This window comes from Solanum stenotomum, chromosome 7 (genome assembly GCF_019186545.1).
Source record: "Solanum stenotomum isolate F172 chromosome 7, ASM1918654v1, whole genome shotgun sequence".
In the NCBI taxonomy this organism is placed as follows: Eukaryota; Viridiplantae; Streptophyta; class Magnoliopsida; order Solanales; family Solanaceae; genus Solanum; species Solanum stenotomum.
In genome coordinates, this window is record NC_064288.1 from 60,731,485 (window position 1) to 60,758,690 (window position 27,206).

At 32.5% G+C, this 27,206-nt stretch overlaps 4 protein-coding genes across 4 annotated transcripts in view; 1 reads left to right on the forward strand and 3 right to left on the reverse strand.

Moving 5' to 3' along the window:
* Positions 1 to 1,360: 1,360 nt before the first annotated feature.
* Positions 1,361 to 6,263, reverse strand: LOC125870389 (high mobility group B protein 15-like). Its single transcript, XM_049550814.1, has 7 exons — positions 6,175 to 6,263; positions 4,902 to 5,146; positions 4,196 to 4,274; positions 3,459 to 3,618; positions 3,261 to 3,386; positions 2,432 to 2,832; positions 1,361 to 2,037 (listed from the first exon to the last, which is right to left on the reverse strand). Exons 2-7 carry the CDS (start codon positions 5,066 to 5,068, stop codon positions 1,570 to 1,572), a joined length of 1,401 nt encoding a protein of 466 aa, XP_049406771.1. The 5' UTR covers positions 5,069 to 5,146; positions 6,175 to 6,263; the 3' UTR covers positions 1,361 to 1,569.
* LOC125870377 (receptor like protein kinase S.2) overlaps positions 5,317 to 27,206 on the forward strand; it is a 51,774-nt gene continuing 29,884 nt past the window's right edge. Inside the window, exon 1 of the mRNA XM_049550794.1 lies at positions 5,317 to 5,323. Within this exon, the coding sequence (XP_049406751.1) occupies positions 5,321 to 5,323 (3 nt within the window). The 5' untranslated portion in view covers positions 5,317 to 5,320. The remainder of the gene's footprint in view (positions 5,324 to 27,206) is intronic.
* On the reverse strand, positions 8,620 to 13,237 carry LOC125870397 (epimerase family protein SDR39U1 homolog, chloroplastic). Its single transcript, XM_049550824.1, has 13 exons — positions 13,083 to 13,237; positions 12,925 to 12,993; positions 12,277 to 12,352; positions 11,479 to 11,538; positions 11,098 to 11,216; positions 10,905 to 10,949; positions 10,722 to 10,800; positions 10,460 to 10,521; positions 10,272 to 10,374; positions 10,006 to 10,066; positions 9,358 to 9,428; positions 9,090 to 9,229; positions 8,620 to 8,925 (listed from the first exon to the last, which is right to left on the reverse strand). Exons 1-13 carry the CDS (start codon positions 13,170 to 13,172, stop codon positions 8,824 to 8,826), a joined length of 1,077 nt encoding a protein of 358 aa, XP_049406781.1. The 5' UTR covers positions 13,173 to 13,237; the 3' UTR covers positions 8,620 to 8,823.
* The window catches only part of LOC125870414 (N-alpha-acetyltransferase MAK3), a 39,285-nt gene continuing 25,852 nt past the window's right edge, over positions 13,774 to 27,206 (reverse strand). The window contains exons 2-6 of the mRNA XM_049550849.1: positions 18,494 to 18,513; positions 16,860 to 17,098; positions 16,536 to 16,656; positions 15,441 to 15,496; positions 13,774 to 14,452 (exon numbers count right to left, since the gene is read on the reverse strand). Coding sequence (XP_049406806.1) covers positions 14,204 to 14,452; positions 15,441 to 15,496; positions 16,536 to 16,656; positions 16,860 to 17,045 — 612 coding nt within the window. The 5' untranslated portion in view covers positions 17,046 to 17,098; positions 18,494 to 18,513 and the 3' untranslated portion in view covers positions 13,774 to 14,203. The remainder of the gene's footprint in view (positions 14,453 to 15,440; positions 15,497 to 16,535; positions 16,657 to 16,859; positions 17,099 to 18,493; positions 18,514 to 27,206) is intronic.

The following is a 27,206-nucleotide window of genomic DNA, read 5'->3' on the forward strand; positions in this document are numbered from 1 at the left end:
CCCACCCCCTACCAGCCCCCCACTCCTACCAGCCCCCATCCCCCCAAAAAAATTTAAGTTTGTTTTTAAAAAATATTTTCAACTTCAAAATTTCAATTTTTCACCCCTACCCTCAACCCACCCCCTACCCCCCCCACCCCACCTCCAAAAAAATTTAAGTTTGTTTTTAAAAAATGTTTTCAATTTCAAAATTTATTTTCTACCCTAGTAAAAATAAAAGATATTTCTCAAAAAAAAATCATTTATAAATCAAACACTAAAAATCTTTCCGGAAAATAGTTTCTACTCACCAACCAAACATGAGAAAATAAGTGAAAACTCAACTTGTTTTCCAGGAAAACATTTTCTAGGAAAACATTTTCCATGAAAAACATTTTCCTTCATACCAAACACACCCTAAATGTTGAAAATGTTGCATATATAAGCAAATGACATCAACATTAATATAGTTGCTATAAACTGTAATAGGATTGGTTGGTCGGTTATTTTTTAACATTAAAAATTATTAAAATTCCTTATTTATGATGATATCACAATGAAAAAGCCATTTTTGAAAAAGAATGTATAAATTTAGTTAAAGGTGAAGTTTATATAATATTTGCTATTTTTTAAAAAAGTAAAAATGCTTTGCTTATCAGTTATCAAGAATGGCTGTCCTTCTCCATTATTTTTGTCAAGTCTAATAGTGATTAGGTCATTGTCAAATGAAATGAGAAATTTTATAAGTGGTTTCAGTTTCGAGCCATAAAAATAAATGAGTAATCTTTTATATATATATATATATATATAGCGTGTTTTATCCACCTCCTTAGTAGGTCTATATGTGATTATGTGTAAATTTTTAAATAAAATAAATGAATAACCTTTCAAATATATGCGCAAATATGAATTTATTGACTATGTGACACGATTAACACCAAATTTTTTTTAAAAAAATTGATGTTCAATGTAGCAATTTGTACATAAAAAAAAAAACCCACACTTAACCATGTTTCAATTATATGTTACTTGGACTCTCAAAAAGTGTTGTTGCACATGTGTTAGACATCGAAAATGCACCATTTTTTAAGGATCTAACTCACGCCTTACAACATTATCAAGAGTTCCAAGTAACACAAAACAAATGAAACTTTGAAAACAAAATCATCAAGTATGAACCATTTCCATGTTTCATAGGTATATATGGAGAATTCTTAGTAGCGAGCGCTTCTCCCCAGATAGAACCCTACACGGAACATATTTAAATTATACGGGCTCCCATGCAGGTACCAGACAACAGATGGGAAACCAAACAAAAAAGAGAAAGTATTCAATGATAAACCAAAAAAAGAAAAAGGAAAGATATTCTCATGTGCTAAAAAGTCTCATATTTTTTTTTAACCTTGCAGAACAAAAGGGCAGTTAATCTGTAAAGTATGCCCATGAAATACATCAAAATGGTTCATACTTTTTAAATTATATCCAAAACTACTGCTAAACAACATAATTATCACTAAGTCAAAACAAACACTATATAATTAAGATAAGTTGTAATATCTAGGAAGTTAATTAACTTAAACTTTACCATGTTTATATTTTCCCTTCAGTTGGCAACAAAGTTTTTTCTTCTAGGAAGAAAAAAACTTTTTCCTTGCTGTGTTGTAATTCTTCTTGTTTATCACCTTCAACTTCTTCTTCCTGCATTTCTTTATCCTCGCATTCGACCATGTCTACTCTCTTAAGCAACTCAAATTCCTCAACGATCACGCTGTTTGTCTGCATTTCCAATATTGGAGGGTCTGTGCCTTTGTTGTTGTTTTTCTCCGAGTTGCTCTGTGCACATTTATCAGAACTTGTTCCGTGCTCTGGACTCCAAGAGACGTTTCCATTTTCACTTTGAAGTTCACTTTGCTGATCAACCATATCGACATTGTGTTCAAGAGGAGATTGTATTAGCAGTGGACTGCTAACAATCTGTCCAGTTGTTAGTCTCTCGCGATAGTCCTGCATCTCCATTCTGTATCGTTCTTTGTCTTGCAATGCTCTCTCCTGATAGACCTGAACTCAACAGAATATAATCATTGGAAGTAGTTAGCATGAAACAAACAAGAACAATCTCATACGTCTTGGGATATTTAAACCGGAGAAGGGCTCATAAATAACCACCTAGAATACGAAATATCTTAATTGTCGTTATACTTTGGAGAGCCATTCATACCCTCAGTGTCCATCAACAAATCATTTCATATTTGACCTCGACTGTAAAGGAGTTTCAACCTTAGTCCATGCTAGAACCCCATTAAAGTCGAGGTATATACGAGGCAATTTGATAACAAGAAGGGCATGAATGGCCTCAAAGTATAATGGAGCTGGGTAAAATTAAGATATTTTGTATAGTAGGAGTAAATTTTTGGACCTTTTTCCGATATGAAATATATCGTTTGGTTCCTACCATCTTCTCTGGAACGTTTAGATTGTTCCACAATTCACCTATCATCCTACTAATCTCTCTATCCTTTCCAGGATAAAGAGGTTTCAGACGGGCATGTTGTTCTGCAAAGAAAAAGTTATAACCACTTCTGTTAGGCTTGGGATGGGAAGGGTCGCGCTTTTTGATTTCATTTTTCTTCCTACGCTTTCTTCGAACTACCCCAGGTGTTGATGCTTCTTTCCGAGTGTTGTAAGCAGGTAGATTCTGATTTTGCAACTCTTGGTGCATTTGGTTCATTGGAACCTGATATAGAACACCTTTAAGATCCTCGGATCCAATCTTCACCGTAATAAGATATCCACTCTCAAACTTTCCGTCAATGAAACCAGACACAGGTGAACCTGTCGATGGTATGGTAGTTTCTGCAAGCACAAAAGAATTGGATGATGCACATTATTTGTAAGCTAGAGTAGGAAATTATCAGATTCTAAACCGTTAAGCAGTAAAGATTTATCATGTTCTACTACTTCACGTGTAACAGAAGCATCGATATCAGGACTCATTTTATGATGTGAATCTGTCGATACAAAGTTTTAGAGACTCCACGGTTCAAAACTCAATGGATAACCAATTTCGTGGACCTAGCCCCTACTTTCTTTGTTCTCCTCGTAAGGATCACCTCACTTATCTCGAAAAGGACATCAAAAATATCTCCACACATGGATTTGAAGACTTCCAAAAGATATGAATGAATGACTATGACATAAAAGATTTGGAATAACTCTTACCAACATAGTTAGGAAGCAAAGACAAAAAAGAGATAGAACATGTGCAAGAACAAGTAAGCAACCTTCAGGAAATGTTGTTTCTATCCTCCGCGGCTGGGGCACAGCAGCTTCTATTTCTGGTGGTGGAAGGATATATCCGGCCAAACCTTGAGGTGGAGCTGAAGTACGGGAGGCTTCCTGCAACACATCTGAAAGATATCTATGTTTTAGTGAGAAAGCCTCAGCACAACTAATTAAGTAATGAAAGATTCCACACATACCAGGAGAAGGAGTCCAGTACTTTGCCTTGAAATAGTAGAGTCTTTCGTAGTGAAATAGCAATGAAATATAGTATTTCCGAAGAATAAATGAAGCATTTGTGGCTGAAGAAGGAAAGCTAAACACTAATGTTACTTCCTTCCATCTTTTCTCCCCTAGAACCTGCAATTACGTTCGAAAAATCATAATTATACAGACTCAACATTAATTTCAACCCAATCATTCCTTTCTATGCATGTTAAGAGCTATACTTGTCAACAACAAACAACAAACTGTAAGGGCACAAAATTCTCCAAACCCATCCTACAACGAGTTTGAAAGAACAACTCGGGAAATAACTGAAATGAAAATGAAACCGAGCTCCAAGTGTTCTGGTTCCTTACGCCAAAACACATACACCTTCCACCTATTAGCATGATGTTCTATTCTTACCCGTTTCTTGACTTTACTCCAGCTGACATCACCCATGAGCGTAATAAAATAAGGAGAAGCATTTAAGACACGAAAGCTAAACATGAATGGAGTATATCCTAACCATGTGGGGATGCATAACAAAAATAGTGCCTTCTGTGGCTCTTTACTATGGCAAAGCCAACTCAAATGAAGTTCATCAATCCAGAGGTCAATATACCAACTTATGCTTTTAGTCAGAGAAAAAATTAAGAGAGAATACCATAACATGGATATAAAACGGAAAGAGCACCAAAAGTTCGAATACAATGAGCCCAAGTTCTATTACCTTTGAGAGACCACCACGAGTAGTTACCTCGACAAAGAGGCGATGCAGATCCAGCGCTTTGCCCCCTATAACAGGGATCCTGAAAAAAGCACAACCAACAGAAGCATTAATAAATAGTTGTGTGAACTATATAAACTTGAGACAATGTGTGGGAACTCAGAAGCCTATGGCATAGTTTCAAGATTGAAAAACATTTGAAACTTAAACAAGTAAGAAAGAGTGGTGGACCAAATTTGGAATAAGGATAGCAGTCTTTAGCAAAGATTAATCAAATAACGAAAATGTTGGTGGTTGCTATTAATCAATGAAATTCTCATTAAAACTGCCTAAAAATCTTCTCAAATAATTGTTGCTTTCGGAAAAAGGATCTTGTGCCTAACTCAACGCACAAAACCTAGCTCATGAGGTGAGAATTGACCATCTAAGGAGAACCATATACTAAGAGAAACAGCATTTCTTGATCAAATTCAACATAAGGGAGGGAGGTACGCCTTGTGACAGGATATAGAGACGGGATTCAGGCATGACCTAGTGGTTAACGAAGTAGGTGAAAACCATGGGCAACTAAATTCAAATCCCAATACAGGGAAAATACCTAGGTGGGCAAAGCTATCAAGTCGGTGAAGTAGTCGAGGTGCATGCAAACTGATAGAAAGAAACTCATAAAAAAGACATAGGGAAGCAAAAAAGAAAAGAAAAAACTCACATGAACTTGGTTCTCATGTCAGCATGGAGCTTCTGCAAAGTTTCCATGAACAGTTGAGGAGAGGCAACAACATTCTCATATGTAACCAAGGGAGGTGGATATGGATGATAATTTGGGGGTGCTACTCTGAGTGGCACTGGACTATTTTCAGCAGAAGATGATGCCATTTTCAACTTCTCATAACATGTTTCAAGAATCACTAATCCCTCCAATCCTTGTTTTCTCAAGAACCTCTAAGCTGCAGACTACATAAATACAAATCAACACAGCTATAAATAGCACCAAAATCACAAAACAAAACAAAGCTCAATTTTCAAGGTGAACTTAAACATGTAAAATGTTAGTGATAGAAAACAGACAAAAGAGCATCATCAGAAATTTCCAGAAAATGAGACTAATGAGTCCAAAAACAGAAACCAATGGTAATTATACACAGTCCAAAAATTGAAAATAGATACAAAATGATCATAACAAACAGACAAAATCAGAAACCAGAAAGCAAAAAGAAAGTGATAGATAGACAAATAGATATACAAAGAAAGAAAATACATACAGAAGCAGAGAAAAGAGAACTGAGTATCTGTATCACCATGAAAATGCCACTGGAAGAACTGTATAACAACAACAACCCCTTTATGTGAAGTAACTCCAAGTACCATAACAAAATACCCAAACCCCAAGAAAAGCATATATAGTACACCATAGCTGTCACAGCCATGAATTCTCCCAGAGTACCAAATATAGGAATCAAGAAAACCTATCAAAACACAAAAAAAACCCAAAAAGCTGAGATTTTTATTACAACAAAATGAAAAAATCAGACACCCTTTTAGCCCTTTTAGGCTCAGGTCATAAAGATCCCAGTTACAATACATCAAGAATCCCTCTCTAGGTCTATTATCTACATAAGCTATATAATCTTTTGCTGACATTCTAAAGATTTCTGCTATTATCTGCATGTTTAACAAAGTCCAAAGTTCTCTATTCCTCTTTTCTCCTGACACACTTCCCAGAAGTAAAGATTTATGGCCTAAGCAAAAAACAGGATGGTGGGACATTACCCCCCAACCCCAACCCCACCCCTAACCACTCCAACCCCACAAATAAAAAATGCTTCTGGAGAAAAACAACACATAAAAATCCCACCTTTAAAGATTTCAACATCAAAACACAGTTCTCCACCATGCATGGAACACAGATTTACATAATAATACACCATACTAAGTAATAAAAATCAAGTCTTTACATTATATTATAAACAAAGAAAACTTACCAGCAACAGTAAAGACAGATTTGATTATGTACTAAGCAAATGGGGCACCAAATAAAGTTTCTATTTTTTTAATACTAAACCTTAAAAAAAAAAAATTAAAATGGGGCAAAAAAGCTTATGAAAAAGATGGTTTTTTTAATATATTAATCATGGAACTTATGAATTTTTTTTTTTGATGATGGAGAAATATGAATCTTGAATACCCATGAAAATATATTTATATATGTGTGTGACTGATGGAATTTTGTTTTATGTATAATGACTATTTTACCCTCATGGTTTATAAATAGGACAATAAAAGAAAAGGGTATAATAGGAAATTAAGTTTAATGAAAAATTGTTAAACATCATAGAAATTGCAGTTATGGTTTTTGTATAATGCCCCGTTTGGAGCGGCACGTTATTTTATTATCTCTCTACGTGCATAGCCACATATTAATATTAAATTTAAATTTTTTGAGGTACATATTAGATCACGGAATTAACTTTATAATATTGACTTATTAATAAATAAAAATAAAAGATGATTTGTTTTTTTTATTTAGATTTTGGTTGGTGGAATTTTTTGGTATTTATATGGGTGGAAAATGACTACATGATGAAATAATAGAGATATGCAATAATGTAAAAAAAAAAAAAAACTGTCAGAAATGTTATCGATTGGCCAAATTATGATGGATGGTTCTTTTTTTTTTTATAGTTACACAAACTGACTAACTGTCATAAAAAAATATTGACAGATATATATGGAGGTTGAGGATTATGACATAAGGTTAGTAGGTAGTTGAGTGTTGTCTCGTTTTATTGTGTGATAAGGTTAGTGCATTAGACATGTTTCTCCTTGCATACCAATAGCCTTAGTACTCATTTTATAGTTTCTTGTCATTCAATTTCTATTATTTGATGTTTTTTTTAGCTTTGATTATGACATTATTTAGTTGTTGCTAGTAGAGGCGGAGCTAAGTGGGGGTTCGGGGTTTGGATGAACCTAGTAGTAGCTTTTTCGGTAGATCTTGTACTTGTATATAAAAATAAATAAATAAATAAATTATATACCGCTCAGTGGTAATGAAGGGGTTGCAAAACAGCTTTCCACGCTAGAGTTGTAGGTTCGTAGTATTTTATTCTCCTTATCCTGGCTCCGCATTTGGTTGCTACGACTCATGTATTTTATTTCCTTTTAATAGTGTTTTGACATGCGTTACTCGATGGTCTTTCGAGACCAAATTTTCTACCTCTCGATATAGGATTAAACTGAATATGTTATTATTATTATTATTATAAATTTCAATTGATTATAGTAACTAGTTATTTATCTCTAATTTAAAAAAAAAAAGTTGTTATGATCTTAGAAGTCATTAGATCACACGTAATGTTATTCAAGTGGTTAATGAAAATGGTTTCTTAAATTATTTTATTTATTATAAAAACATGTTTATTATTTTTCTTGGAAGAAGATAATAACCAAAGGAAATAATTATATTAATTAATCATTAATTATATGCATTTATTTAAACAATCAATTTGAACAAGTCTTACTGTGAAAAAAAAAGTGCTCTCTTTTTCTGAACCCCTCACTTATTATTCTTCACAAAGTTTCAAGAAAAAAGAGAACCAAATATTAATGACATGTCAGTTCCTTCAAGTCTGATAACCAATCACTAATTAGAAGTTTTTTTAAAATAAAAAATAAATACAATAACAACATAATATACACAATGCAATCTCATAAATCGAATTTGGAGAGATGATGTATACGCAATCTTATTTAATGGTAGTACAAGGGGTTACAAAATGTGTGAAATATGGGTTACTCTAACCCAATAACAAGCTAAGGGGTTGTTTGGTATGTAAATAAAATTATCTTGGGATTATTGTTTTTGAATTAATTTATCTGGAAGGTAAGATAAAATAATTTTAGGTTTGATGGGATACGATGGATATTCAGGATTAAATTTGAGATTAGATTTACACTATGTTTGATTGACTGTATAAGAATATAAATTCATGTTGTCAATAAAATAAAAAATAAAATTTAATCTCAAATTTAATATTTAGATATTCCACCTTATCCCGTGTATCAAACCCCTGTCAAGGTCTATTTTATGTCTTGATTGGACTTTTCTAGTTAAGATGCAAATCGCAAATTTACGCAAAATATGAGTACCCATCATTTAACCTATTTTAACCCGTATTAAATATGGGCTCATTTTCAACCCGCCCATTTGCCACTTCTAGTTAACCTATTTGATGCTAATTGGACTAAACAATTGTAAATTCATACTATTGGGTTCATAATCTGAATGCAAATACACATGCAACTTTCAACATCAACTCACCTCGAGGCTCGTAAAAAGTTCATCCATACAATAACATATTTTGTGAAATCCGCAAGTGATATGTACACAGTCTCATCAACTCACCTCAGGGTTCGTAGAGAGACTGTTTCTGATAAGACCCTCGGTTTAAGTAAAACATAACTAGACACATACTTTTGACCTGACATGATGTTTATAAATTGAATTTTGGCTCATCAAAAATAAGGAAAAAAACTCATATGCCTAGACAAGAAGAAGAAGAAGAAATTATTCGTGTTTTTGTTCCATTTCCAGGCCATTGAAATGAATATGGGTTGATGGTTGATGAGTCTCATGATATGATTGCTTTCAACGCGTCTTTGATATATCGGTATTTGAATGAAAAACCCAACTCCTTAGCCTTCGTTGGAACCACCTTTTGTCCGTCCAACACCTGAAATACACATTACTCTAGCAATATCAACGACAACGTACCCAGTGAAGTCTGGGGAGGGTAGAGTGTACGCAGACCTTACCTCTACCTTGAGAGATAGAGAGACTGTTTCCGATCAATACAGACAAATAAGTACTAGTAAGCTGAGGTTACAGATATCATACCACTGATGCACCCTCTCCAAGGACAGCTTTCAGTGCAATTTCTGGTACTGGTAGCCAGGACGGTCTTCCTAACGTGGATCCTAGTTGTTCACACATTTCTCCCAGACGTACAGGATTCGGTGCTGTTCCATTTATCACCCCTGCCATTGCACGACTACGTTATCAGTTGACTATATGAATTCATTACATGTTATTTCTTCAACTATACTGTTCAGACAAAAATACTACTATCGAAATCCATAGTATAGATGCCTGACAATGATTTTACCTTTATAGGATGGATTGGATAAAGCTTCGTATATCAAATCTACGAGGTCATCGAGATGAATCCAAGAAAACCTGTGAAGTGAAGCCAGTAGAATCTACCAAGTGAGAATGGGAAAATCAACAACAACAACATACTCAGTGTAATCCCACAAGTGGAGTCTACGGAGGATAGAGTGTACGTAGACCTTACCCCTACCTCGTAGAGATAGAGAGGTTGTGTCCAATAGATCCTCGTCTTAAATAAAACATATCCAAGCAGTTTGAAAAAGGGAATACAAACATAAGAGCAATAACAACCAACGAAATAATGTGAAATGAAGGGCTGTACACAACATACAGAGGAATGAACAATATGACAATAAAATAATGCAATAATCGAAGCACAAAAAAAACACTGGATAGTACTAATACAACCCATAAGAAAGGAGGTCTAAGTACAACCACCAAGGCTATCCCGCAAGAAAGCAAGAGAATGCTCAACTACCAACTAACCTTCTATCCTAATCCTCGACCTCCAGACCCTTCTATCTAAGGTCATGTCCTCGGTAATCTTAGGACTAAAATTCAAACAGACGAATACAGATAACATATCTCTGATCCATAGTAACGGGAAATACTTATAACAAGGACAAAAATTGAAGGGCAGTACCATTGCTTTCCAGATCCCAAAGGTCCACCAGCAAACATCATGAAGAGAGGAATCATTTTAGCTGCGCAGAAAGGAAATCGGAAGATTTTAACAATGTTAAGCATCAAAATATTAAAGATATGCCATGTTCTGTCACAGTTGAATTTGCATTTAACTGAGTGGGAAAACAAAAAAAGGCGTTTTGACGCTAAACATCATAATCCAAAAGCTAGGCAAAACAGGCTATTAAAGTTGTTATTGATAGGAAAAGAAAGAAAGCAAACTACCTAAAGCACCACCATCTTTTCCAAGGACAACGCCAATACGAATTAGAGCAAGCCTAACATCCTTATTGACTTTGAGCGCAGCTGCCTCCCATTCTCTACATACCTGAAAGAAATCATGACGTGAGAAATCGAACATGAAGATTAAAAACATATAATATGTTCTATATGTATGCAACTGTTATATTTACCTCAGCCAAGTAATCATTTCCCGATGGACTTTTCTCATCAAACACTTGAGTCTCACTGGTTCCTAAGTAAGGAAGTAAATGGATTTATCAGATGGCGTGGCTAAACTTTACTGAAGCTTTTACCAGAAATGAGATTATCGCAATACGAGGATATGCAATTGAAAGCCTTTAACAGTGGTATGGAAGTTTTTAGGAAGCTAAATAATGATGCATAACATAGGAACAGAGAAATAAAGCAAAACATGAATTTGGTCACCCGTACCATAATAACCAACTGCTGTTGCACTTATTAAAACTTTGGGACGGGCATCATCCTTTGAATTATTGATTAACTCTACAACCTGCAGGATCAATCGACGTTTCTCAGATTCTTGCTCATATCATTTGTTGTTATAGATAAATTCTTACAATGAATTCGCGTCTTTCACTATGCTATGAGGGAGACCTTGGAGGTTACTCTAATCCTGCTTTGCTTGATATCCTTCTTGATCTGCAGCATTACATTGAAAAGTTGATACATGAATGAACGACTGATCATTCGTCACATAGAAGATATAAAGTAATACTAATGCATAGGATGTATAAAAAGGAAAGTAAGACAAACAAATTGAAACGAGAAAAGAAAGTCATCCTAATACCTCAGATGACCATCTAGTACTAATGGACGTTCCGGCCAAATTCACAACAGCTGTTGAACCTTCAATGCAGTTTCTCCACTCTGGCTCCTCGGCAATTACAATTCCTGGAAACTCTTTAACTGTACATTTTTGGAAGCACGATCAGGAAAAACAGTAGAGTTACAACTTTCAACATACTGTTTCATGTATAAAATCAAACAAAAGAATGTAGCAGGACAAAAAGAGCGGCAAAATCGCCTTGAGAATTATAAACCGTAAAAAGCAAGGGAGTTCTTGAAGGACGGAAAGATTCTACTTACAGAACAATCTCAACTATTTCCACAGAAGAAAGAATAATGCTAAAGTACAATGGGTGAATCAAAACAATCATTACCTTCTTACCCGGAAATATTGATTGTGCTGTGGATCTTGACCTTGTCAACACTCGAATCTGATGATTATCTGCATTTAGAACGACAAGTTTAAGTTTAACTAACAACCTGCTTTTTCTACAATAGCAGTTATGTGACACATCCTTGGGAAAAGTCACATTTCATGGTACGTTAAAATTTGGAACAGCTTCATGTATGACAATGTCTCATAAATAGAAGTATTAAATCAAGAACAGCCCATAGTGGTGTATCCAAATAGCAACCGTGTGTTGAATGCAGACTCATAATTAAGAACTATATAACGAAGCATGGGCAGACCGATAATGAAGGAAGCACGTGTGTGCACATCCTCAGCCTACAGCTCAAGTAATACACACACAAACAGACACATTTACTACATGTTAATCGATACTCTCTTACATTCCAATTGATTAGCACTCTTTCCTTTGAATGATATATGCATTTGGAAACTAGTTACTTTTACATTCCAATTTTGTAATTGACTTCTACTTATTCCTTGAACCGAGAGCCTATCAGAGACAGTCTCTCGACCTCCCAAGGTAGGGGTAAGGTCTGCATACACTCTACCCTCCCCAGACTCACTCCTGGGATTACAATAGGTATGTTGTTGTTGACGACTTTGACTTATTGTAGGCCCAACTTGGTAGAGAAACAAATAGTTTGATTTTGATTGGTACATTTAGTCTCTAGTTGGTACAATCAAATATTGCCACGTAAATTGAGTTGGACGGAATATATATATTTATACGAAGATCAAACCGTAGTCATGAAGAAGTAGTTGGTATACCTGCATGCAATCTTTGCACCAATCTTTTCCCAACAAAACCAGTAGCTCCAGTAACTGATACAATCATCTTACTTTCCTGAACCAGTAAAAGAAAGAAGTAAATGTCCTCTCCGATAACGGTTAACCTAAGCATTGTTACATCACTAGATTAATAGTTTGTCATCAGAAATCATCATATGCACCAAAAATTAAAACACAAAAGAATTTACTACTAATTACTCTAGTCTCTCTGTCCCAATTTAAGTGTCTTACATTCCTTTTAGGTCTGTCCCAAAAAAAGACATCTCTTTCTATATTTACTAAGTTTTCCAATTCCAACATTATACATTGATGACCATGGTGTCCGGGCCAAGCTTTCGCGCACCTCGACTAAATCCACTGGATACATACCACCTCCCACCGATAACATGTACAAGGTAACTCTGTCCACCAAGGTCAGGATAGATGGGAAGATTCACCTAGTGTTTTTGGCTCCACTGAGTTTTGAACCTGAGACCTCGAAGTTCTCAACCACTCTGTGCCCAGTCAAACTAAGACCCATAAATTGGGACATAGGGAGTAATATCTAAAACTTATATCCACAAAGTATAACCAAATTTAGCTTTCACATATGAGAAAAAGAATAAATTGAGTAAATATGGATTGTACCTTGGGAGATGAAGCAGAGTCCATGTTTGCATTCACACACCAAAATGTAACTCTTTTAGAATCACCTCCCTATTTTCAATAGAATCAAAAAAGATAAGATGAATGATAAAAACAATAAAATTGAGAAATTAAATACTTAGGGATATAAGAATACATACAATTAATTGAGTGTGAGCTTGAGGGAATTGAATAGTAGTAGAAATGGAATTTGTCCATGAAAATGCACTTGCTATTCCCATGGTACTCATCAATGAACTAGTAATTGTGTGATGAAAAATAAGGAGTTGTTTTGTGTTTTTTTATGTTCATCGTGTATAAATTTGAGTCACATCATTTCCACCCTTGCTTTTTTTTTTTTCATTCTTTTCTTATCTTCAAACTTTATTGAAGAAAAAAATAGATGTGATTGCTGTCATTTGATCGTAAATGACTATTTTGTCCTCATTCGTTAACATATAGGACAAAGAAATAAAAAGGGTAAAAGAGTAATTTTCGGAAAAAAATTGTCAATGATTTTAATGAGTTAGATACCATGTAGATGGAATTTTATGGGCAAATTAAGTTATCCTTTGTGCCAAGATTGTATTAAACACTTGGTCTAGTAGGAAATTGTTGATAATAATTCAAATAGAAAACGCAAACACTTGATGGTGCAGATATGAAACTCACAAAAAATTATAATACTTCAAATGTATTTTGATGATTGCGCCTTTTTGTTTTTTCATTTTGAGTATTTGTATTCTCATTCAGCAACTTCAAATAAATATGTTCTTGTTCTGTTATGACCAAGGATGGAGAAAATACATATCATGCATTTATTGACTTAATATAAACATAGAGTGAAAGCCATTAAGCATAACTGTTCTATCTCGACTACGATTCCCTGCTTGAACATAATCAAACGTCTCGTAAAACACGATGTGTATCTCGAATTTCCTGTCGATTTAGGGGATGAAAACTGAAAGCAGAGCTCATTAAACAGTTTTCAGAGCATAGATGCATCAATACTCAAGTGATTGATGACTATACCTTCCAGCAAACAAGACCTCAGTTTCTACAACTTGACAAAACAAAAAATTTCTACCAAAATTGGGATTATAACGAGAAAAAGGCGGTCTAATGTGGTCTCTTTGGCATTTGAACTCTCCAAAAGTGTTGTCGTACCCATGTTGGATTCTCCCAAATGCACTACTTTTGGAGTGCACGACACACCTGTCGACATTTTTGAAGAGTCTGAGCAATGTAGGCACAAGATACCTGTTTAATCAGAATATTCAGTTTACATGTTGTGTTGGCAACAAGGGAGGTTTTCTCCACAATGTATGTGCTCATTATACTCAAGGCTCTCATCACCAGCATCTGCCATGGAATTAAAGGGCTGTGGTTCTACGCGAGGAAATAATAGCTTGAGCCGGAAAGCATCTACACCATTCAAATAATAACGAAAAAGTCTCTTTGCTCTAATAAATCCAAGACGACCATACAAAGCGAGTGCTCCTTTATTCGTAACTTCTGCTTCCAAAGTCACCTGTAGAACATAGGAACAAATTAAGTGGAAACAAGCTATGGCAAGATAATATATCATGACACTATGGTGCTTTGTCAATTCGATTCGTCTTTTTAAACATGACAAACTTAACTATCCCCAAAATAAAAAATAGGCTACGTAAATCAAGTAAGCAGATAACACATTTCAGCTCTTGATTTGTAGAAAACAGCAGGCAAGATCAATAATCATGAAGTATCTAATCTTATCAAGGTGGTTTTCATCATTAAATCATTTACGTTTTCTTTCTTTTTTAAGTATAATGATGGTATCTGGGCCAACCTGAGCGTACCTTGATTATCTCACCGGGTACTTGCTGCCTCCCACTAACATAAGAATCAAATAACTCTGCCACCATGACTTAAGCGGAGGGAAAGAAATCACCTAGTATCTTTTTGTCTCTGAGGGATTTGATCCCAAGCATTATTAAGTCATTTCTTATTCTCCACCTCCAACAAGCCTAAGTAAAGAACCTTATGGTTATAAAGCCTAAGGAATTTTTTTGATTCATCTCTTTTTGTGCTGTGTTAATTCATATTTCAAACTTCTGACAAGCCTAAGCAAACAAAATTCCTTATTAACCAAATCTGTGATGTTTTCGTTTTGGATATGCATCGTCTTCATGGTTCCTGTAAGAAAACAGAAATTTTATATCTGGGAGAAGGTGGAGGGTGGTTTGGAAGAAAACACCATGTGAAAAAGCATAGGAAATCTTAAGAGGTCAGATTTAGTTCGAACGGCAGAAATGCACTGAACACATAGTTCTGCTTGATCTGCAAGTTGGACTAAATTATCAGGCCAATGTGCATACTCTGATGACGTGCAGCAAGTCACAAAGAATGGCCTACTTGAGCTTGTACAACCAAAATGGACAGTTAACATCTTTGATACCGTGGCCATTATATTTATGTTTTTCACATCGGCAGTCTTAAAGTCGCTACTATGAATGTTTCAGAATGTTGTGACATACCTCTTCACAACCAGATTCCATCATCACCTTGATTGATCTCGTGACAAGTTCTGTAGCTGGAAGATGAAATATCAAAAGTTAATATGCATATGTAAAGTCAAAAAGTAGAAAGCACTTAATCAGTGAAAATACCCAGAAAACCAGCTGAACCAGGATTACCACCCGGAGCTTCTTTTTGCCTATTTTCCTCTATTATCTCTTTCATATATTGTACTTAGTGCTAGGCATGCACACATATACTTTCTTTTTCCCCTTTCTTTCAGATTCAGCAGCCATACCGCCACCAATAACAACAAGGTACCAACCGTAAATCCCACAGATGGGGTCTGGGAAGGGTAGAATGTACGCTGACCTTCAGCAGCCACACCACATCAAGCAAAGGCAAACTAATCAACCAAAACTCATTTTCAATCTTTATAACCTCGCAACCACATCTAGTTCCACAGCAAGAAACTTTTTCAATATGGGGTCAGGTTGCTTATGGCTGTTGAATTAGACTTCAATGTGTAAAAGAGAATACAAAGAGTGTACCTCAAGCAGAGGAGACAGCAACGAAATAGGGAGGTTTCTTGTGCTTTGGGGGGTAAGGGATGAGGAGATTTTGATGGAAAGAGGAAACAAAAAAAGGGAAAAGAGATACAATTGTCATTGTGATAACTATGAGTGGGAAGTTCTTTTTAGCGAGAAATACCTTTTTCAAAGTAAACTAAATGAAGGATCAAAAAAATAAGAGCCTGTTGGTGGTGGGAGGTGGCACTATCCCGTGGAATTAGTCGAGGTGCGTACACCACAGTTATAAAAAATACTGTACTTTTAGTTTTGTACCATGGGAGAAATCTCAGACTCATTCAGCAACACAAGATACTTCAACCAAAATATAAATCTGATTAATGTTAATTCAATCAAACACAAAACCAACCTGCTTCATTACAGCAATCCGGAATTAAGAAATTCCTCAGGGAAAAACAATATGCTTATCCAGGTACATGAAGAGAGTGTCACTCTATACACATCATCTATAGTTCTAAAATAGTGGACCAATAGGAATTAAAGGCCATTATCAATTTATCAAACAAAGAGCGATAAGAGACTGACCGATTCCTTTGCCTCTGTAAGGCTTAAGCACCACAAGCATCGCAATGTAACCTCTGAACGTACCACGATGCTCTCCCATCTTGCAGACCACCGTCCCTATACATTTCCCCTTATGGAAGGCCTGCAAATATCTCAGTAATGAAGAAAGAGTTATGCTCCTGATGAAATACAAACAACAACATACCCAGTGAAATCCCACTAGGTGGGGTCTGGGGAGGGTAGAGTGTACGCAGACCTTGCCACTACCTCGTTGAGGTAGAGAGGCTGTTTCCGAACCTGATGAAATACAACATAACTAATATGACAAAGGAGTCGGAGTAGTACCATAAAAGACAGTTGTGGCCAAAGATAGACAAAGTAGCGGTAAGTGAAGATGGAGTAGGGCTCGCTGAGCTCTTCGTCAACAAGGTTCATGATAAGAGGTAGATGATGTTCACCCCCATAGCTAACATATTTTATTTCTGATGCCTTGATGTCTACTTCTGGTTCATTTTCACTCCTTGTCTCCATGAGTCAGCGATGCACCTGGTGGCGATTCAAAATAAGGACCTCGTGTGGTGTGCCTGTGAGATCGGAGAAAGATAGGCAGGACAGGCAGGGGGATTCAGAGGGACTGACATGATGAATATCAACTTTTTCTTACCAAAGATTGTTCATAAGCCAAATCACAAACTAAACTTTCACGCAGCATTTAAAACCATTGGAAATTGGAAGATCCGTGTTTATGTTGTATATGTCAACTATCTAGGCTGATGAATCATAGGGATTTGTAGGATAAACAAAAACGGCCTATCTATATTGACATAAACAAATGAAACTATAAAATCTCAGGTCTACGAGGTATTATGCTGCATGATGACATATTCTTAGTAAGTTGACAAACATCAACCTTTCTCTTTCCATTTTGATAAGAAAAGCAATCAATTTTTTTGTCATCCAATTATAAAAAGCTGATTTCACCTCAAGCGACCATAATAAGGAGTTTTTCATTTGCTAAAGGTTGCTCAACCATGAGAATCTGAAGTACCCCCACACTTCTTTTTTTGGAGAAACCCGACACACTATAAATTAGTAGCATTTCTTAGTTGAATCCCCCCTCATGGTCCTCCTCTATCTCTTTAACTCTCTCTTTTGAACATGGGAACAAACCAGCACACAATCACAGCATACAATATATGCAAGCACATTTCATGTGTCTTCTTAAGTCACTTAATGAACATATTCACTGATATCCAACATAATGACGGTCTTATGAACAAAAAAGGACTCACTATGTATTTTGTTTTATGACAATAGGATAAGCTTGCGCACACTTTGACTAATTCATAACCTGCCCACCGAGGTTGAAGCAAAAGGGCTCACACTAATTGCCTTTAGCTGTAATTCAAGCTTGGGATATTTAGGTTGTTACTCCTAGGTATCAATCACTCAACCGTCTCTTTGGAGACAGGCGAATCTTAGACACTTAACCTTCTTTAAATATACTTCTGAGTAATCTAATCTATTCTATTTCTCAATGTTAACTCCATCCCAATCATGCTACCTAAACAAATAAAAAAACTATGTACAAGATACAAAATTGGTCAGCTTAATCACACAAGCTAGCTCACATCTCGACTAATTCCACGGGATACCTACCAAGTTACATTTTTTCCCCAATCACTACCACAAAGGGTGAAAAGCAGACATACCAATTCAAGTACCAACAAAACACAATACAATATAGCTTCATTCATCTCTATATTCAATACATCAAAATAAACACTCTAATCTTGCTACCAAACAACACCCAAGTTCAAAAATCCAATAAAAATTCATTCTTTACAAAAAAAAAAAACACCCAAATAACAAAATTAAAAATCCAATCAATTCAAAAGAAAGAAACAAGAAAACACCATTTCAAGAACCCCCAAAAGGAGGGTGGGGGTGGGGTTCAGCAGGAGAGAAAAGGTGCTTACCTTACTTCAATGGCGAAAAGGTAAGTTCATTGAAAAAAACTGATGGGAGAGAGAAGCAAGAAGACCACAACACAAAAGAAGGAGAAATTGACAAAAATGGTCACTTTTGTTTGAGACATGTTCAAAATAGTTCCTTTAACTATGCATTTAATAAGTTTGATCTTTTAAGTTTGTCGAAAGTTAATATTTTTAGTCTATCGTCAAATATTTATCAAATTCTGTCCCTTAGATTTGACATTTTCTTTATATCTTTTTAGTATCTAGTGTATCTTATAGTGTTATGTATTTTAGAATTTGACGAGAATTTCTTGGTGTTTATAGTTACATCTTATTGAATATTATTTTCGTCAAATCTAACACATAGAATTTGATAAATATTTTATGGAGACGGAAAGTATTAACTTTTAGTAACGTAAAAGAAATAATAAAAAATGTTAAAAATTCATTCTTAAGAGACTACTTTGAACATATTTTCAAATATAAGGGGTCATTTTCTCACAAAATAAGAACTTTGCAAATTCTTGGATTTTAAAAAAAAAAATTGTGATAGCATTTGGACCATTGTTTAAGGCTTAAACTTGGGCTTGGTTTTGTATTGGCCCACTAGAGGCCCAATATAACCTTCTAGGCATTTTAAAGTAATTTTAAGCTAGCGTTTGCCGATTATAGTTTTAAATTAGATTTAAAAATTTTATTCATAGATTTTGAATTAGATTTTAAAATTTTATCTTTAAATATATTTGGCCATAGATTGAATTAGAGTTTGAAAATTTATCTTTAAATATATATATATTTGACCATAGATTTTGAATCAAAATTTTAAAGATTATCTTTAAATATATGTTTGACCATAAATTTTGAGTTAGATTTTTAAAAAATATCTTTAAATATATGTTTGACCATAGATTTTGAATCAATTTTTAAAAATTTATCTCTAAAAATATATTTGACCATAATCAGATTTTGAAAAATTGTCTTTAAATATATATTTGACCTTTTAAAAAATTGTCTTCAAAGAATTTTCAAATTTCAAAAAATTGGGTCTTCCAAAAATGTAAATACTAGAGCCGATGTTATGAATAAATTTCATGTGGTCGGATAGAAATGCTAAAACTAAAAATAAGAAATTGATTTATTTGTATGAAAAGGTGTGGATATATTTAATCCTTCAATTATTGGTAAATTTTAATTTTGATTCGTGCAATATTTAACTAAACACATTTATCCTCTAATTAATTAAAATGTGCGTTTTTTATCTCTTTGGTTCCGGATAATTCACAAATTTATCAAAATTATTAATCATTTCACCTCTTAATTATTCATGTGTTATATTAAGCTTGTTTTGTTACTCTATATTTAATGACAATATAGTTCTAAAAGCAATTTAAATACAGCATAATTGTTACAAAAAGAAAAAAAAAACTTCTCTATTAATTAAAAACTTAATGTACTTCATCAAATACCCCAAGAAAAAAGAATCAAAATATACCTATAATTTAGAGATAAAAAATGATATTATCCTTGAAATGTCCTCAACTATAAGCAAATATTATCGACATCAAAACTTGTTGGATCCACTTTTATATATTTGAAACAAATTATACTGCACTTCACATTCGATTAGTCACTATTCAGTTTTGAAATTGAAAAATAATAATTATTATAAAATTTGAATTTTATAATTAAAATTAAACTTCATAATAATATTTTGAAATTTCACCAATGAACAACTATTTTATAACTTTAGATTGAAAAATGACTTTATCTCATTTATAAGTGGAGTTGGAACATTTGATATATTAAAAGGTATTTTAAGGACTATAATGAAATTAATTCAGGAAAGTTTTATATTAAAAACTCGTAAGTTGATTATTCTTTCGAAAAAAATATTTTTTGATACTCCTTGTATTGGATTATTACTCAATCTAAACTCAATCAACAAGTCCAACATATCTTAATCAACTTATATTTAACGTCCAGTACATTCAAACTTAGTCAAAGACCAAAGTTTGATACATTTACAAGTGTGACACATGTAAATTAATTCCACAATCAAGTTACATAAATAAATAAGCGTGTATAACAAGTCATGATATTATATTCAAAGTCACAATTCTTCTTGACTTGTATTTATTGCATGAAAATTTTTGAATGATATCTTTAAACATAAGTAGGGATGGCAACGAGATGGGGCTAGATAAGTTCAACCTTAGGCGAGGCGAGATATGTCTGTCCTTTTGCAGGCAAGTGTTGGGGCGACTTGAATTTTTTTTTTTGAAAATATTGTGTGAGGCAGGGCGGGTTGTGGGTTTCACAAATCAATTCTTTTAATATTATAATTAGTTTTTCGTGTTTGGTTCTATTACTAGGTAATTTTTTTTTACCTAAATCATAATAATTTTATGTTATTGCTTGTAAATATTCGATGTAAGTAAATATATTTTGCAACGAAATTTCTATTAAACAATAAGAGTATATATTCTAATAGGATTAATTAATAAGCAAAGCTATTTTTTCCCCAAATAAACACCTTCTGGAATTTTGACCAGTTGATCAGCTTTGGAAGATTAATTCAAATAGAAAGAAAAACAAGTAAAAAAAAATTAAGATTATCAATCACCATTATATAATTGTCATATTAATTTCCCTTAGTTGCTTGACTACTATTCAAGTAATTGACGGTGTAATTTAACATATTATAATAGGTAAAATATGATTTATTTGCAATGTCATTTGTTCCACTTGTTATAACTATTTATCTATCGTTATCTTTTAAATAATATGATATTGTAATATTTTTTTTATATTGTTAGTATATGGAAGTTAACACATTCCTAATTAAGTACGTTACGATTGTGGCGGTGGAATAGTAAGTAGTATACATTCATTTCTAATAAGAGTTTTTGAATTCGAACCCTAGGTATATGGTCGATCTTTTTAGGAAATGCTTTAACCCTAATGTGGGATGCCAAATGTGGAGGTGCTTTAACCTTAATGTGGAATTTCATAGTGCGAATTTGGATTTAGTCAGACTTCAATACAGATATTGGATATCGATGATTTGCAAAGAGCACTTTAATACTTTTCCAAAACTTGCCTAAACTAGGCAAACAAATGTAGAATCAAAGAGATTGGGGGACACATTTTTACACCAAAAAACAAGGCAAAAACATGAATTGTGGGCTCCTCCATGTCAATAATTTTAAGAGATTGATGGACAAATATTTTTGGGGTTGTTAAGCACTAGGTAAGGGATAAGATAATGACAATTTTTTGATTAAATTGCCAACTTTTCATAGTTGGAAATGACTTCTTAAATTAAGTGCTAATGAAGAAACTTCAATAATTGAATTATTCATTCCACAAGAATGTCAAATTTTTTTTAGGTCTTATCTAATTAATAATTTCCAAATATCATGTCATTGCTTCTTAATTGGGAATATGCTCATAAAAGAAGTCTATATATTAATTAATCTAAATAAACATAAATGTTGAACAAGTCCACTTTTGGAAATTGTAAAATGTACTATCATATTGAAACTCATGCAAAATACACCCAAACTATTTTCCATATTCAATAATTTAATTATGTTTTAGCTTCCTACTAGATTTTTGACTAGTAAATTAATATCCATGAGGTAAAACAATTCTCCATATAACATGCTTGGTCATGAGGATGTTTTATCAATGGTAGGTTAATTTGCACGTATTTTGATTATTTTATTGGCATCAAATACCTGTAATCTCCCATCAATACGAAATATATGTGAGGCCTGATCCAACCCATTAGTATTTTATTTATTCACGTGCCTCGAGCTTTCTTTGTACTATTTTAATTTCAAGATTAATGTTTTTTCTAACAAAATATATTTTAAATTTTCCCTAGTAGGATGACAGAAATTTTCAATCAAACAGATGTAAGGCACACATTGTTTTCTTGGAGGAAAAAGCAAAATATGAGATGCATTATTGGGTTCCACTATGTATAATATATAATATATAATATAATATATGTTAATAATTTGAAGAATTAAATGTTTGATGGCAATGTTTGAGTTGTTTATCCATTATGGAGGGGGCAATATTCAAAACTAATTATAGTATTCAATAAAATCTTGTTTATAGTTTAGAGAGACGAACATAAATGGAGCGATATAAACAATAATAGAATATATAGTCGATGTTAATTTATTTAAGATCGAAGCGTAATTGAAGTCATAAATGTTTAATATTGGAGAGTTGAAAACCTTAGAACAAGAAGAAACAAAGCATTGAAAATTACTTTATAGTAAAACATTTAAACGAGTCTATTAACAATAAATTGTGAACATAATTCACCTAACCTGTTCGAGTTTTAATGAGTTAATGATCCGTTTATTTATTAATTCAGTCTATTTTCGTCTAAGTGTATAACCAACTTGACCCACTATGTTATTAACTCCGTCCATTTTAATTCAACTCATTAGTTTCAAGCTAAGTTATAACCTTTGGATAGTTAATGATCCGTTCATTCATTAAATCAACTCATTTAAACCTACTTAGATTCAACTTAAACTGCTCATTCGACAACCCTAAATAAAAGGAAAAGAAGGTCGTTTTGCACTAGTGGAACATAAAACAATCACATTTGGATTATACTCATTTTGTCTTAAAATAGTTGTCATATTTTTGTTTCTTGAGAGGTAGCTTGATTAATTTTTTGAGTTAAATTAGATTAGATTAATTGTATTAATATTAAATGAAAATATTCAAAAGCTATATGAAAAGTATTTTATGTTACAATATTTTCTCATATCAATATGATGAAAAAATACATTTTAAAATATTAATCAAAGTAAACGTAGTTTCACTATCAAAAAGCAAAATTTGACAAATATTTTGAGACGAAGGGAGTACATTAATTTTCTTGGAACTTGTGAAATTATTCATCTACTTTTCATTTCCCTTTCAAAATTAGGTAACCGATTAAGTTTAATCTCACTTCAAAAAACTATACTAATTACCCCCACTCAACTCCTTTGAAATTCTTTTCTCTTATTAATTATTTTATTCTTTTTCTTTTCCAAATGTCATTTTCTTAGAGCTAGCTTATGAACTTTTTTCTCTAGAATTGTCAATAAATTAATATAACAATCCATGATTAAGCTACTTTCTACCAAACCCAAATTAGTTCAATTATACAGATATAGGTTAATCAAACTTTATTTTTTTTTATTATTATATTGTGTTGTTATTAGTAGCTTTGGTGGTTGTTGAAATTGAGGATAATGTCAAGTTCATGAGTAGTTGAAGCCTAGTAGATTATTCTTTAAAGTACTTCATTTTCTCATATAATTAAATTATGTTATTTAGACTCTTTAAAAATATTGTTATATTTGTGCCGGATTCACCAAAAAAGAAAAACACACCATTTTTGAACAATTTGACGACACACATATAATCTATCAACATTTCTGAAGAGTCTGAAACCATTTCATTTTAATTAAAATTTGAACGATACTCTTTTGACCGGTGAAAATTGTTAGGGTTTTGCCCTGATTTTCTTACCATAATTTAAGATTTATTTTTCCTTAAAGAAAAAACAAAACATTACCATAAATATTTTTACTTTTCTTGAAAGGAAAATATAATATTATTTTATATTTGATTTATTCTCTCCTTTTAGGACTCTTTTTATAGTAAGAAAAAGTTTCAGGACTCTATAAATATATGTTTGTTTCTTCTAACACAAACACAATAGTATCCACAATATAGACATTTAGAGAGTTTTGTTTATGGGGAGATTTTCTCTCTACAGTTTTTATGTTTTTATTAGTTTTTAATTATGTGGGTCAATTGGTCCTATCATATAATAATATTATGTCTTTTAGTATAGTTTTATGTGTCGTCTAATTTATCAATCATATTATTTGCAATTGTAAGCTTCCGCATGACGCCCTAATCACCTTCATAACCCAACAAGATATTATCAACATTTCTGAAGAGTCTGAAACCATTTCATTTTAATTAAAATTTGAACGATACTCTTTTGACCGGTGAAAATAACACCTTAACCATTGAAAACAACATTGTTCCTTTAATGATTAAACTTTATAATATGTACCTTCGACTAAAATTCACCATCAAAATTATTAGATTCTATTGACTCAACAAATGGAGAATACTATACCATAAAAAATTTCAAACATAACATAATGGAAGATAAATATTATTTATATAGATGATACCAAATACTTTCTGATTAAATTTTAGTCATGTTTGTAATGAGTCTTTTAGATCTTGTCAAAGATTTTTACGTCAACAAAAAAATATATTATTTGGGATGGATCTAATGGAGTGACTGACATAGACAGTAAAAATTTATATAGTAGATTTCAATTTAATTATTTGAGATTTAGACGTAGCGACTGCTATAATTATAAATAGAGCGTATTTATTTAAATTTATAAACTGATCAAACTAGCTTATCATTTAGTTTTAATCAATTAATCCAAACGGATACTACTCTATATCTTTTAAGTAGATTTAGATTTATAAGCACTTGATTTATTTGCCAAATACATACATAAATAAATAAATAAAATACGCACAAATTGATTTTTACCAACTTATAAGCTTAGTAAAAAAATAATAATTAGTTTGTAAATATTCATTGTATTAATTCAAGAAACATGGGGTGAGATTGCACCTTGGGGTACGGCTTTTTTTCGGATCTTAAATAAATACGAAATATTTTATGTACGAAAAGATCTCGTCGAACTTGTGGATTGTGATTTAAGAAAAAAAAAAAAACTATCAAAAGGGAATTTTTTCTAATTTTGTTTTATTTTTGTCTATTTTGTGATTGATCAGAAAAGTCAAAAATTTAGAAAAGAACAAAAGTGGAAATTGTTTCGTGACGTGCGTGAAATAAATAGTAGGCAACCGACTTTTAACCTAACATCTTCTTTCCATTAATATTATATTCATTTTTCTCGTAAATACTTGTTTGTATCAGATATATACATCTTAATTCATTTTCAATATTATATTAGTTAAATACTTTAATTAACAAAAATCATTCAAATACAGAAATACATTCAAAATGTATATGTCACGTCAGTGCAAGTGTCTGAAAATCCAATGAAAAAAAATTGAAATGTCTAATTATGCATTCTCATAATTATAATATTTAATTATCAGTTAAGACCAAGTTATTATCTATATTTTACCTTCACCGACAATATGTATCATTGATCTCCTTTTAGGTGGTATGATTTCAATCATATCTAATCTCATTCATTCTCATAATTTTCTACCTACGCGACTCACTACATAGGTTTAAAAAATATATACATGTGGAATAATATGGTTTGTCTCTCAATAAGTGTTACTAATGTAGTTTGATGTTTTTTTTTATTTCTGCGTTTTCGTGAAAAATTTAACATTTAATTTCTTATTTTGTTGTTTGGCGGCCTATTTAATTTATTTATTTTTCAAATTGGAAAGTAACACTTCCTTTATTTTCGCCATTGATTTTCGTCAATCTCCTATAAAAGGCCAGCTCCATTGACTTTAATAATAATTGGTTTTTTTATTAATTTGAAAAATCAATTAAAAATATAATACTTTATAAAATTCTTCATATTAATCAACTTAATTTGAAGATTTGATTTAAAAGCACCATCTAAAATTCTTCCACAAGACTTAATTAACCAAGTAGTAGCTCCAAATTTTCAAAAAGTCTTAAAAATGTCATGTTCAAATTATGCAATCATGAAATTTGTTTGGTTTGAATACATGAAAAATAAGAAATAATAATCACAATCAATATTTCCACCAATTTAATAATATTATCATATCCACTTAATTGGTTTAGTCTAGGTTAATATAACTTGTTCACGAGCCAAATGACACCTAAAGTTGATAGCATATATTGATTCGAGGGGATATTTTCCCTTCTCATTTGTTTGTTATAGATGGTGGGAGAGAGAAGCAATGGTAAAGCTATGTTTATCGATGTAGTTTAAATTAAATCGTCATTTTCACCAAATTTTTTTAATTATATAAATGAAAGAGCAGGGTTTTTTTAAAAATAAAATTTCTTTCTTTGACACTACAAAGAATAACAAGGTAGATTCTAGATGAAAGAGAAGGAAAACTAAGACAAAATTATTGACATGATTATAACATTACTATAGTCTATTATTTACAGCTCAATTAAGAAAATCTCTTGGATTCTAATGTAATATTTGAAATATCAGAGTCAAGACTCAAGAGTCTCCAAATGGAAAAAAACATTACTCGGATATTAGGAGTCTATTAGGATTTTCAATCCCAATATAAAAAAGAAAATACGACTTTTTGTCGAAAAAAATTTCCTCACTCAAATAACCCTCTATATTATTATTCACGGGATTATGAATCTCTAGAAAAAAAATATAAAATTTTGATGCTAATTAAAAATTCAAGTCAGCCAATATGAAGTTGGATGTTCACCTCAAGCATAGACAATGTATTATGGAAAAAAAAATAATCAAAAGCACCGTTTATTTTTTACACATCTTAGTAGAAAAGATTTCTCAATCTAAGGAGTTATCTACATGTTGGATTACTTGAAGAACTTATTATTTGTATTGAATTGTCGAATTGGATAATGATAGATATGATAATATATTTGACTATAGTTTAATAGAAGTGAGGGATAAACTAACATTGTTAAATTATTATGAAT

Bases quoted from the DNA above. Each gene is read 5' to 3' on its own strand.
- LOC125870389 (XM_049550814.1), bottom strand. From the start codon at position 5,068: ATGGCATCATCTTCTGCTGAAAATAGTCCAGTGCCACTCAGAGTAGCA. The intron at 2,833-3,260 runs GTTGCTTACTTG...TTGTGCTTGCAG, and splicing joins AGAAACAACATTTCCTGAAG to AAACTACCATACCATCGACA. The intron at 2,038-2,431 runs GTAGGAACCAAA...TGTTGAGTTCAG, and splicing joins TAAACGTTCCAGAGAAGATG to GTCTATCAGGAGAGAGCATT.
- LOC125870397 (XM_049550824.1), bottom strand. From the start codon at position 13,172: ATGAGTACCATGGGAATAGCAAGTGCATTTTCATGGACAAATTCCATT. The intron at 12,994-13,082 runs GTATGTATTCTT...TATTGAAAATAG, and splicing joins AAGCTCACACTCAATTAATT to GGAGGTGATTCTAAAAGAGT. The intron at 10,067-10,271 runs GTAGTTTGCTTT...CTTTCTGCGCAG, and splicing joins AAAAGATGGTGGTGCTTTAG to CTAAAATGATTCCTCTCTTC.